We start from the raw sequence: 12,764 nt of genomic DNA, 5'->3' as shown, positions 1-12,764 counted from the left end.
AAAAATGATAAGTTTGAAAATTATTTATGGCCATACAAAAAAACCCCTAAAAAAATCTAAAAAAATTAATTAAAAAAATCATAACTCAAAATATAAATAAAAAAGGAAAAAATAAAAAAAACGAAATGTTTCACTCGTCATTCCCGTTAAAAAAATGGAGAGATAAAAGACACAATGACAAAAATGAACAAAAGACACAATATATCGCAAAATATAAAACAACGACGAACAAAATATAATACAATGTTGAATAATATAACACAATATCAAGAAAAAAAAGACATAATCAATAATGAAAATAAACACAAAATACAATGACAAACAAATAGAAACAATGATATTTTCCCTCAAAATTGTGTTTTTTTTAGAATAAGGAAAACGGTGGAAACATTTCTGTTTTTTTTACAACAAGGAAGACGGTGGAAACATTTCTGTATTTTTACTTTTTTTGTTTTTTATAATTAAATTGTTATGACTTTTATTTATTTTCTTTAAATTTTTTAAAGGTTTTTTTTTAAAATATAAATCCTTCTCATTATTCTCATTTTTGTCTCTTTTTATAGAATAACTTGACCCTACAATTAAATTCAGAATATAGTACTAATTAATATGCCCAACATGTTTTAACAAAAGTTTGATACGTTCATGTGACACTCGACATATACAAAAGACGTGTTTAACACTCCATTCAAAGAACCGATTATGATTAACATCCAAATTTTGTAGTAAGTTTCCGGAAGGTATATGTAAATCAACTCATTAGCAATGCTAAGTGAGTGAACGCAATTTAACACATGAATTGCACTCCATGCAAATATTATGCTAAATTTTATATTTTGTATTTAACTAAATTAGGGTTGTGCATGAAACCAATCGAAAAATTGAAAAACCCAACTGAGAAAACGAACTTGAACAAAAACACACGATTTTGTTTTATGTTTTTGTAGAAACCAAGCTTATAGTTCGATTTTGGTTTTGCATGAAACAAAAATAAAAAGACCGAACCGTAACGAATTCCTAGATTTTTATTTTTTAATTTTTATTTTAACTATGTAATTATGAGAAATAAATAAATATATATATAACTCAAATATTTTTCCTCAAATTTATAATAATCAATTACTCATTAACTAAAAGTGATTTAGACATAAATTCATTAAGAAAGGTGATTTAGCTCAAAACTGAACCGTCAAATGTTTAGCAGTATAATAAATCACAATTTTATGCAACTATTTAATGACCGGCATAATATTCCATTCATTTACAATATCACTATCGTCGTCGGATTCTCAAGCTTTATTCTCATTTGCATGGCGGGTTTTGTAACCACGAAATCACGAATACCTTATCTTGTTCACTCAGATTCTTTATAATTATGCACCTCAAGTCCCCTCCATGTTTCTTGTAATCATCTTTGCAGGTTTTCAGTAACATACGTTCGATCGGTTTCTTCATCAATGGCTACAGATATGGAAACGCTAGCCAACAATCCGGGACTCCAAAGTGAACCACCTGATGCAGAAACAAAAGGCTACTTCGTGCAACAAACGGTACCTGATCAAATGTTTTCACACGCTTTTGAATTGGATTATGGAATGAAATTATGAATAATGCTAACTTGTAATATCCAACTAAGGGGGTGCATGGAGTTATTTACTTAATTACTTGGGCTCAAAACCTTAAATTTTGGTCGGATCGAACGGTTTCATGATTTTCGTATTTGTTCGGTTTTTGGTTTTTTTTTTAGATTTGTTATGAGTCACGTTTTTAGTTTTACCTTTGGGCTTTAAATGTTTAAGCCTAAGAAAAACTGTCCCAAAATATTGAATTTATGCCTAAATTTTTTGGGTTAAATTATTTGTTTTATTGAACGGCCAACAAACATAAAAAGTTTAGTTACTCCGTACGGATGATCCAATGGCTAAAGGTCATCGCCAGCTAGCCTTTTTGGGCTAAAATTTTTGTTGATCGCCTATTAATGAATTTGGCATTAGATTTTTGACTCAAAATAATGAGTATGGGTAATAAGTAATAACTCCAATAACAAACATTCAAATAAGCTTGGTGCACATCGGTCTTGGAGTAACGCATAACCGAAAATAGCTTTGAATTTTTATTATAAAGATGGTGGGGTTGGGGTATTTTTTGTTTCCTTTTTAATTAAAGGGTATAATAGTTATTTTACACAAAATTAACATGCTTTTTTAACGTCTGTTAGCACCAAAGATGGATTGTGTTACCCACCAAATGATCAATGACTCAACGAGTACCAAAGGTGTAGTATCAAAACTAGGGATGAAACAATAATCAGTGGCGTTTTATTGAAAATATGAACATTCAACATCAATCAATACAACAAATACAAAGTTTTGGTATTTAGATCAGCCATATCATTATGAACCAAAAATAGTTTGAAACAGGTAAATCATATTTAAAAGATGCACTAACTATCTACTTTCTTAATATTCAGATGTACCGAATTAAAGATCCAAACGAAAGTCTTAGGTTCTACTCAAAGGTCCTCGGAATGTCGTAAGTGTTATTATTTTATTGATCAAGGCCTTAAACTAACTGAACGGACATGAACAACACTATTTTCATGTTCTTTTAACCTTAACCGAACAAATTAGTTGAATATCATTTTCAAATTGCAGATTGCTTAGAAGACTGGATTTTCCTGATATGAAATTTAGCTTGTATTTTCTGGGCTATGAGGTAAGAGGTTTAACCCTGGTACTTATTATCTAATGGAGTATGCATGCAACAAAAAAACGATTCGTAACCAAATAAACGAACCCAAATCCAAGATCGACGATTTCGGCTTTTTTTTTTCTCTTTCTTTCTAAAACAGAATTTCATTTCTGTTTTGATTTTGCATAAACTGAAAACCGAACCCTACCAGAAAAAAACAACTTTTGTTATTGAAATTAGAGGTGTACAAAACCGGTTTTAAACCCAAACCGAACCGGTTTGGTCATTGGCTGGTCAAAACCGGTTTGACTCAAACCGGTTTAGACACAAGATAGGCCGACTTGGTCACGTCGGTTCGGTTCGGTTTATAAACCGGTTTAACCGGTTTTAGCCGGTTTTAAACCGGTTTTTCTCAAACCAGTTCGGTTTTAAAACCGGTTTGGTAGATCTTAAGGGGAACCGGTCCTGAAACTGACGGTTTGGGTCGGGTTGGGAAACGGTTTGGGTGAAACCGGTTTTAAACCCAAACTGGTTCGGTTCGGTTTGCCTAAAACCGGTCCCAAACCGGTTTTTTTGCACACCTCTAATTGAAATTGTGGATTATAATGGTGTAGCCCGGCCAAAAGTTTTAGGCCCAAATATGTAATAATCAATTACTCATTATTTAATCAAAAAGTCTAGGCCCAAAGTTTCAGTCCGAAGTTCATCATTTTGGGTCTTTTCTTTTCCGCCCAAATTCATTAATTTAGGTTGTTTTTTCACCCCAAAAGTTACAAGACTAAGGTGACCTAAACTGAAAAAAACCAAAACTGAACAGTTTTTAAAAGTCCATAAACCAACTTTCCGATTATGTAACCCTCTTCGATAAAATCACCATGAATTCTCTCTCATAGGACACGTCATCCGCTCCTAAAGATCCAATCGAGCGTACTCAATGGACATTTGATAAAAAGGCTACCATTGAGCTTACACAGTATGGAAAATTTCCTATTTTCAAATATTTGCCACGTCATCTTTAAATCTAAGATCTTGTAACATTTTCTAGCAACTGGGGTAGTGAAAAAGACCGTAGATTCCAAGCGTACCATAACGGGAACTCAGAACCTCGAGGATTCGGTATGGGTATCTCTAACATGCACCTCGTGCATATGTACCATTTCACATACCTTATAAATGTTATGTTATATTTTGCGCAGGACATGTTGGTATAACGGTTGATGATACGTACAAGGCGTGTAAAAGATTTGAACGTCTAAACGTTTCATTTGTCAAAAAACCTGATGAAGGTAACTTTACATATGAATAATGTAATACATGATTGTGAAACCGCGTATAATTTTGATGTAGGGAAAATGAAAGGGATTGCATTTATTAAAGATCCTGATGGCTACTGGATTGAAATATTTGACCGTAAAAACATTATTAATGTAGCCCAGGCTGCTAAATGAAAACCCGAGTAAAGGTAAGTCTTTCTCCTTTGTCCCGTTTTTATGATTTAAAACTTTGTTAAAAAAAGGTAGTCCGTGTTTTAAATAACTATGCCATTGAAGCATTTGTATTTCAAACAAGTTGATAAATTTAAGGTTTGTTAATCGTTAATCACTTGCATTAAAAATTATATGTATTTGTAGGGATGAACACATGTCAAGATCGATCGTCATGTGAATTATAAAATAAAAGAAGTTGAAGAAAATATACATAAAACGTAAGGAACTTTATGGCTGCAACTTGGTGTTTGTGGGATATGCGGCTTTTGTAATAAATAAACTCAAGTCTTGGTAGCACTTGCTATTGTGTTACCCAAAATGTTGTATTAAAGTTTGTGTTTGGCGCTAAATATTTTAAATACTTGTAAAACTCCAGTAGAATCATCTGCTAGATTCATTTGGAAGTAAAAAAATAATTCGAATGAAGGTACAAGGATTCTTGGTTTTGAACCTTGTAGATGATCAACAAAAGTGGTGAAACGGGCGGGTCGGTAATGGGTCAAACAGGGTCGGGCTGATTTGGGTACTTTTGGCGTGTGGATTGAGTTTTGCTATACTTTCTGGATTTATAAATTATGATGAATACGTGAGTTTTGATTCGGGGACATGATTTGTTTATAATTTAACTTTGAACCATTTTTTGAATTTTCGATTACAAAGTTAAGTTGTTTTGGATTTCAAGCCTGTTACGGTTAATAATAGAGTTATAAAGGTGCATAAAACCGGTTTTGGGCCAATACTGGACTGGATTCAGTCAAAGCTAGTCAAAACCGGTCTGACTCAAACCGGCTTATAAGGGGAAAATGATCAAATTTGGTTTGAAAACGATTTTTAACCGGATAAAATGTTTCAAACAGTTTCAAACCGGTTTTAATTTTAACATAGGAGTTCTCAAACAGATTACAAACGGCAGGATTGAATCGAGACCGATTACCCGTTTTCCTTTGAAAATTTTGAGCCCCCTTCCCCTCATATATATCTGATTATGTTTCATATGCTAAAGACATTTTAGTTTGAAAATAACGAATCGGACGACTTTTAAAATTTACAACTTTTAAGAAAAAAAAATTGTCACATAAATGTAACGAATATAAAAATCGAGCGGGCAAGTGGGAAGACAGCAGCATACCCTGACAAGGATCTTGCATTCTTGTGTATTTTTGGACCCATTTATTATTTATTATATCATTTCAGTGATTGTCTAGCGATGGAAATAACATTTTTTATATCGCCAAACCAAAATTGCTTGGCTACTGGTGGTAATCTAATGGCAAAAAGTGACCTTGTGATCGCTGGCAATGCTGGGTAGTCCAATTTCTCCATCTTCTGTTCTAAGACAAACCAGCTGCCTAAAAACCCATTGTGATAAAACCCACTTGAAATCAGATTTGAACTTGAAAACTCGAGACCTTCAGCCCAAATATTCACTTCCCTTCCGCTAAGCTACACCCCATTTGTGAAATAACGTACTTATATTTAAAAAGTAAGGAAGAACACACAAGTTAACAATGATATGACAGAAAGATAATAATAGAGCAACATGTTGGATCTATTTGGATATGTGTATTTAAAATACGTACGTTTGAAATAATTCATTCAATAGTAATCGATGAGTTTCTTTCTTTTTTCTTTTTCTTTTTCCTAGTATGTGATTAAAATAAGGTATATATGTCTAACAAAAACCATAATCTTTTAGTTCTAAATTTTTTAAAAAATAAATGACTTAATAGACGAGGGGGTCCAATCACGTACAAGTTAGTTTATCGTGCGAATGGTTCAAAGCAAAGAGCAAAATTCACACGATGACAATACTATAAACATATCAAATCTATTGTAGTTAACTAGTTATAAAAAAGAGGATTCTAGTTATTAAAGTAAGTTAAAGTAGTATAACTTGAGTAATTATTTTTTATAACTAGAGTAAGTATCATTGTAGTGTAATTACTCAACTTAAAAGGAAGAGTAAGTACTGTTGTTATAAGCAACGCAATTGTTATTGTAACTATATTAATTACTTTGCAGTGCTAGAGTAAATAATTAAATATCATTGTAGTATAATTATTCTAGTTTTAAGAAGTAAAATTACTCCGATTTTAAGAAGAGTAATTACTTTAGTTTTAAGTAGTGTAATTGTTAGTATAAATAGAGTAATTGTTTTGTATAAATAGAATAAATATCAATGTAGTTTAATTATTCTAGTTATAAGATGAATAATACTATTGTCATAATTAAGTAGAATTGTTAGTATAACTAGAGTAAATATCATTTTATAATTATTCTAGTTATAAAAAGAGTGATCAATCTAGTTTTAAGTAGCATAACTGTTAATGTAACAAAGGTAAACATTATTGTGGTGTAATTACTCTAATTATAAAAATTAAAGTAATTACTCTAGTTATACAAACAATTACATTATGAAACCCACGATGTGCTATTAATTCATACTTTTGCCACCGCTAGTTATAGGTTATGAACTCAACGCATGAAGGTGGTGAAAGGTTCTTCACATAATCTTCTTTATACAGATATTCCAATTATATTCATAGCCATCTCCTTTGAAGATTGGATGAGGGGTAGAGGGTGTACCACTGATGTTGGTAGAGGCCATTAGAATCAGTAGCACAAAGAGGATGCTCTTGTTATAACTCGCCATCGAGATGCTTACAGTAATACAAGCTAATTAAAGTGATTAAATATAGAATATGGCCGGTAATTGAGCTCTAATACCAATTTATTGGATCGGGTTGATAATAGAACAAGTTTATTGAATGATTGGCGCATTATTTTAATAAGGGAAAAGCCTTAAATAGGTAAGCTACAATTGAAACTTATATAGACCGAATAAAAAACAACTATCCAATTAAGTCGGTAAACAAACGTGGTAAGCAATATATGAAAATAGCGAAGGACCCAGACATTTTCTTGACTTGATAACTAACTAGCTTCCAACGATCACAAGCTTCCACGGTAAACCAAAACCTGAATCAATTAACTCCAATAGGTTATGATTTTAACCTTTTCATGGACTATAAATCGATCTCCTTATAATTGAGCTATCATGAGTTGTAACCAAAATCAGGCAACTTCTAGTTGACACAGTCTCTTGTTTTTCATAGTTAGTGACTTATTTGTAGAAGCCGTTTATGTTACATATATCAAATGGACTTGAAAACGTGATCAAACTTTGATTTATATTTATCAAGTGAAATTATGGATTTGATGCCATCAAAAGTTGTTTAGACACAGAGTTTAACGATCATGAAAGATGTTATCTTTGAACTAGCAAATCTTGATTAGGTCATATTGAGGTTTTGTCAAATTACTACGTTATGATTTTAATATATACTTCAAAATTATATAAATGCAAACGCTTTAAACTTTTAATATATAAATTTGCATGTGCCCCTTAAGCCTTTGAATTATTGTTGTTTCCTTGAAACTTTTCTATCACCAAAATATACTTTGATAAAAACATATAATATAACAAACAAGTGTCAATTTGATCATGAAAGATGTTATCTTTGAACTAGCAAATCTTGATTAGGTCATATTGAGGTTTTGACAAATTACTACGTTATGATTTTAATATACTTAAAAATTATTAAAAATGCAAACGCTTTAAAATATATAAATTTGCATGTGCCCCTTAAGCCTTTGAATTATTGTTGTTTCCTTGAACCTTTTCTATCACCAAAATATACTTTGATAAAAACATATAATTTAACAAACAAGTGTCAATTTGATGCTCGAATTTCAACGTTGAATCTATCATTGGTAGGTGCTTAACAGTTTTATAATATACGTACACTTACAATATTCCGGCCAATGATAGTTTACTGAGATTTTATATTAGTTAAATCTAATGGTTTGATTTATTGGTGTTGCTTAGAAGCATCTTCAGTAGCCACCGCATCCATTTCGTCAATTTCTTATATGAATGCGTCACCATCTTCATACATTATTCTTGTATAAAACGACATTTTCAAATCATTAATGACACAAAAATTCAAGCTGCTATCTAACTTCAAATAAAGCCAATGGGAGGTGAAGATCAGAGTTTAACTTACGGCTTAATTAAATATTTAAGCTTAATTTAATCAAATTATGAATAGACGTATAGCTAATGGTAGCTGCTTTTAACTATAAATGTTTTGGATGCAACAGGGTGACATGCTTTAAGTATATATAAACGGTTTAAACCAATAATACTTTAAATATATAGATCAGCTTTCGTTCACTCATAAAAGTTGCAAGTTTGCGTTGATTTTCTATTCTATATATCTTCATTTCAGCTGTGGTACAACAAGATTTTGGCATTATGATTGTTAATATATGAAATATATATTAGGTAGAAGGTGAATCCAATGTTTCCATTTGAACTTTGATTATGTTCTTATTACTTTTTTTTTAAACTTGTTTGAACATCTTGCATTAGTCATAACTTTCTAGTTAACTTTTGACTAAATTAAAAAATTAATTCAGAAAGATAAAGTCATCTTTTTTCGTTGAATACTAAAATGCCTTCATATTATAGAGGTGTAGAGCCTAAAGAGATGAGAGGTAATGTCAAAGGAGAAGGAAACAGATTGACATACAAAGAAGTTAACACATCAAGTTGTTATACTGAGAGCTTGAACTCGAAATTTCCGGAGAATCAACACGGATGGTCGGATGGTCTCATGGTCTCTTTGGTTTAGGCTGGACTCGGTTGTGTTAGGATTGAATACAAATCTTCATATATGCTTATAAATGCTCAAATTTTGTTTTTTTTTACCGGCACTAGACCTCAAATTAATTAAGAATGATAACCAAACCAAATATGCTTACCAAGTCTGCTACAGTTGGTCCTGGGTATATCCACGTTATAAACGCAACTCATATATTAACACCTTAGAGCATTCCCAACTAGGCTTGTAAACGAACCGAACGTTTGATGAACTATTCGTGAACTGTTCGGCGGAAAATTCGTTTATGTTCGTTTATTTAATAAACAAACGAACATGAACAAAAAAATTGTGTTCGTTTAATTAAACGAATGAACATGAACACATGTTCTATTCGTTCATTTATGTTCATGAACGTTCGTTTATGTCTGTTTATTTATGTTTGTTTATGTATTAATAGAAAATAATAAAATATTATATGGATAGGGCATCTTTATTTGTTAATTTGTGTTCATTTAAGTGTTTTCATTTAAGGTCGTTTATTTGTGTTCATTACATTTGTTCATACATGTTTGTTTATCTTTGTTCAGCTATGTTCGTTTAGATTTTAAACAAACGAACACAAATGTCCATTTTTAAATAAACGAACATGAACATTAATATTTGTTCGATTAAGTGTCCATGTTCTTTTAAAGTTAAATGAACGAACACGAACATGCCCTTGTTTGTGTTCATTCGACTCGTTTACAGGTTTTCATTATTCACATTGATGAATACATCGGTTTCAATCTCTAGGCTCTTCTGATTTTATTTGTGTTTGTTTGTGTTCGTGAACCGTTTGTGAACACATTAATTTCCTTAATGAACGAACACGAACATATAATCTCATTCGGTAAGTGTTCGTGAATACATTTTTTTTTAATGAACGAACATGAACAAGGCTTTGTTTGTGTTCGTTCGGTTCGTTTACAGCCCTATTCCCAACCCATTCCTTACCCTATATCTATATATATATCATATAATTACAATAAAAATCACTGTTTTTTCTCCCCTGTTTAATTAAATAATATTTTTTATACCTCTATTATTATTTTTTCTCTTTCCTCCATTCATATCCACTTTTAAAAAATATTAAAAAATTATACGGTATGAACAGTAAAACCTCAAATTTAACTTTCCTATATAACATTTTCTCTCTTCTCTACTCACAAGCAATCATAACCAAACTATATAATTTACAAATCCCTCTCACATAATTTAAGAGAATGAGCTGAGAATGCCTTTATGTAATTAACTCTTAAATGATTGTTTTGTTACAAACCAATCAAACGGGAGACTGGATCAGAATATTTTATACATGGAAAAGTATTTACAATAAACCCTCAAATTAAAGAAATACATAAACTTTAACCATAAGTTAATGTCAACCATGAAAGTTAAAAATCTGTTTCCCCTTATCTAAAGTGGCTTCATATTACTTTTCACCTTCAACACAATCCCCAAGAAACTGTGAATCCAAAGAGATCTCTAACCTGACACATTTCTTAACTACAACAGTAACAGTCATTTAATTACCCCCATCAATCATCCTATAAAACCCATAGGTAATAATATGTGTTGTCTTGTTTTCATCATCATCATGATCATTCATCAGATAGCTGTTGATGTCCACATTGATGCTACTGCTCCGTTGCTTCATTTCTTCAAGATTCTTGTAACACCCTTCTTGCTTCTGATCAATGTAGTCATGATCGGCCATGAAACCTTGTTGATGATGATGATCGTTGTTGTAGGTTATCTGACTGCTCATGCAACTACTGCTACCACCTTCAGAAGAACAACTTGCACTCATTTCACCACCACCACCACCACCACCACCATAACCAAACATCAACATCCTTTCTTTTACTTCAGGGAAGTTATAATTATAGCACTCCTTGTTCATATTCAGATTTTGAAAACCTAAATAATGTTTTTCATTGGAAATCAAAGGGTTTGAAAAAAGACTAGTGGTACTTGTGGTGGTGGAGAGAGGAGGGTAATTAATATTGTTGCTAACATTCATCAAATAGTTAGTGTTATTGTAAAATGATGAAGAAGCATTCAAGAAAGTGTCTTTTGGATGATCTGAAAGTGGTGGTGTTTGAAGAGGCATAGATGGGAAAAAAGATGGTTTCTTTTGGATGGAAGGAATCATAGCCAAAAGCTTCTTTCTAAGCTTTGTGTTCCAGTAATTCTTGATATCATTATCAGTCCTTCCTGGTAGATGACTTGCTATTATTGACCATCTGAATATGTATTAATGGAAATAAATCAAGATTCATGATTTAGGGTTTCATTTCATGTATGTTTGGCCTAACATGGAAAGAAGTACTATAGATGGAAAATTTGTACAAAAAGTGTAGATTACCATATATATATAGGTACAAACTTACCTGCTACCAATGCTAGCATACAAGTTGTAGATGATCCTATCTTCATCTTCTGAAAACTCACCATGTTTGATATTGGGTCTAAGATAGTTTAGCCATCTCAACCTACAACTTTTCCCACATCTTTTTAAACCTGTTCATACATTCATAACACAAACTATTTGATTTGTTGCAAGAAACAAAGTGATGGTGAGAAAGATAGAAGATATATATACCAGCTTTGTGAGGAAGAGCAATCCAATTACCACCAGTACCATGTTTGTCTATGAACTCTTTGAGCATTGCATCTTCTTCAGGAGACCATGGTCCTCTCTTCACACTTGCTTTGTCACAACAAGGAGCTCTTCCCATCTTTCTCTTTCTCTCTCCTTATTCTTTCTGTCTCTCTCTTGATTGTTTGTAAGTATCTCACTAGGGTGACCTTTTTTAAGTAGAAAATCTCTCCTCTTTCTGTGTGGACAATTTTGTCTGGTGGGTATGCTGGTTGGCTTTTTATGGGGTTAAAAGACTTTTGTAGTCTAAGTCTAAAGGACCAAAGTCAGAAAACAAGACAAAACAAAACTCCTACCCTTTTTCAATTTAATATAACAGGTAGTATGGTACATCCAAATTTCACCATTTGGACTTTTTTAGTTTTTGTGAGTTGGGCCAATCTTTGTTAAGTCTTAAGTGAGACTTTTGCATAGTTCTAGTATCTATTGGTTGAACCCGAAACAAATTCAAACACGACATAAATTCAAAAATGGTGTCTAGCATTTTAATAGTAAACGACAAGAATTTTCACAAATATTGCTACTCATTTCATTAAAATTTTATTTACTTTTAGTGCTTTTTACGTCTTAATCGTTAATACTCTAAATTAAGTTAAAAGTTTACAATCACAAATTTAAACGTGCGTAAAATAATTGCATACCATAAAACTTGATTATTTTCTCTTCAATCAATTTTCCAGTAAAGAAAACTATAGGAAAATAAGGCGTGGACGCCAACTTTAATACCCTGTTTTGGGAGGTAAAAATTAATAAACTCCTAATTATAGGGATGCAAACAAGTAAAGACGTTAGCCAGCTATTTGAGTTTGGATGTATAAAAAGCTCAAAATGAATAGAGCTTTTTCGAGTCCAAGTCTCCAAGAAAGCTAGCTTGTTTAGCCAGTTATTGAGTTGAGCTCGAGCCTTGTATAGGAAATTCATTTAGGCTCGTTAAGCATAAGTATTTTTAAGTTTTATCTTCTTCAAATCTCTTTTGAACCTCTAGCTATTAAATTCATACTGCACATCCGAGCTCGAGCAGAGCTTTGACTCGTTTAAGGTACTACACGAACTGAAGCTGAGTTTAGGCTTGTTTAAGGCCCTTTTCTTTTCTCAAAATATATAAAATAATTAAAAATGTTTATAAATTAATTAAGTTATATTGGTTTTAAATAATTCCAACTATGCCCTATTAGCAAATAATAGTCTCGACTTCACTATTGGCTGTTAGTGGTAACT

The 12,764-nt window shown here is 31.9% G+C and overlaps 2 protein-coding genes across 3 annotated transcripts; one reads left to right on the top strand and one right to left on the bottom strand.

The window, feature by feature from the left end:
- Positions 1 to 1,380: 1,380 nt before the first annotated feature.
- Positions 1,381 to 4,415, top strand: LOC143609552 (lactoylglutathione lyase-like). Of its 2 annotated transcripts, XM_077084278.1 has the most exons (8): positions 1,381 to 1,550; positions 2,471 to 2,532; positions 2,655 to 2,715; positions 3,585 to 3,664; positions 3,737 to 3,807; positions 3,888 to 3,977; positions 4,039 to 4,153; positions 4,323 to 4,415. In XM_077084278.1, exons 1-7 carry the CDS (start codon positions 1,458 to 1,460, stop codon positions 4,137 to 4,139), a joined length of 558 nt encoding a protein of 185 aa, XP_076940393.1. In that variant the 5' UTR covers positions 1,381 to 1,457; the 3' UTR covers positions 4,140 to 4,153; positions 4,323 to 4,415. The 2 variants fall into 2 exon arrangements, with proteins under 2 accessions (XP_076940393.1, XP_076940392.1); XM_077084277.1 differs by lacking the exon at positions 4,323 to 4,415 and having other exon boundaries at positions 4,039 to 4,185.
- Positions 4,416 to 10,341: 5,926 nt separating this feature from the next.
- Positions 10,342 to 11,771, bottom strand: LOC143609553 (uncharacterized). Its single transcript, XM_077084279.1, has 3 exons — positions 11,490 to 11,771; positions 11,278 to 11,407; positions 10,342 to 11,130 (listed from the first exon to the last, which is right to left on the bottom strand). The coding sequence occupies exons 1-3, from the start codon at positions 11,623 to 11,625 to the stop codon at positions 10,410 to 10,412; spliced, it is 987 nt and encodes a 328-aa protein (XP_076940394.1). The 5' UTR covers positions 11,626 to 11,771; the 3' UTR covers positions 10,342 to 10,409.
- Between the last annotated feature and the right edge of the window lie 993 nt (positions 11,772 to 12,764).

The sequence above is a fragment of the Bidens hawaiensis genome, unplaced genomic scaffold (assembly GCF_021521415.1).
Source record: "Bidens hawaiensis isolate Kalapana, Puna unplaced genomic scaffold, B.hawaiensis_p1.1 tig00004318_1, whole genome shotgun sequence".
In the NCBI taxonomy this organism is placed as follows: domain Eukaryota; kingdom Viridiplantae; phylum Streptophyta; class Magnoliopsida; order Asterales; family Asteraceae; genus Bidens; species Bidens hawaiensis.
Note: the sequence above shows the minus strand (reverse complement) of the source record. Positions and strands in the feature narration are given on the sequence as shown.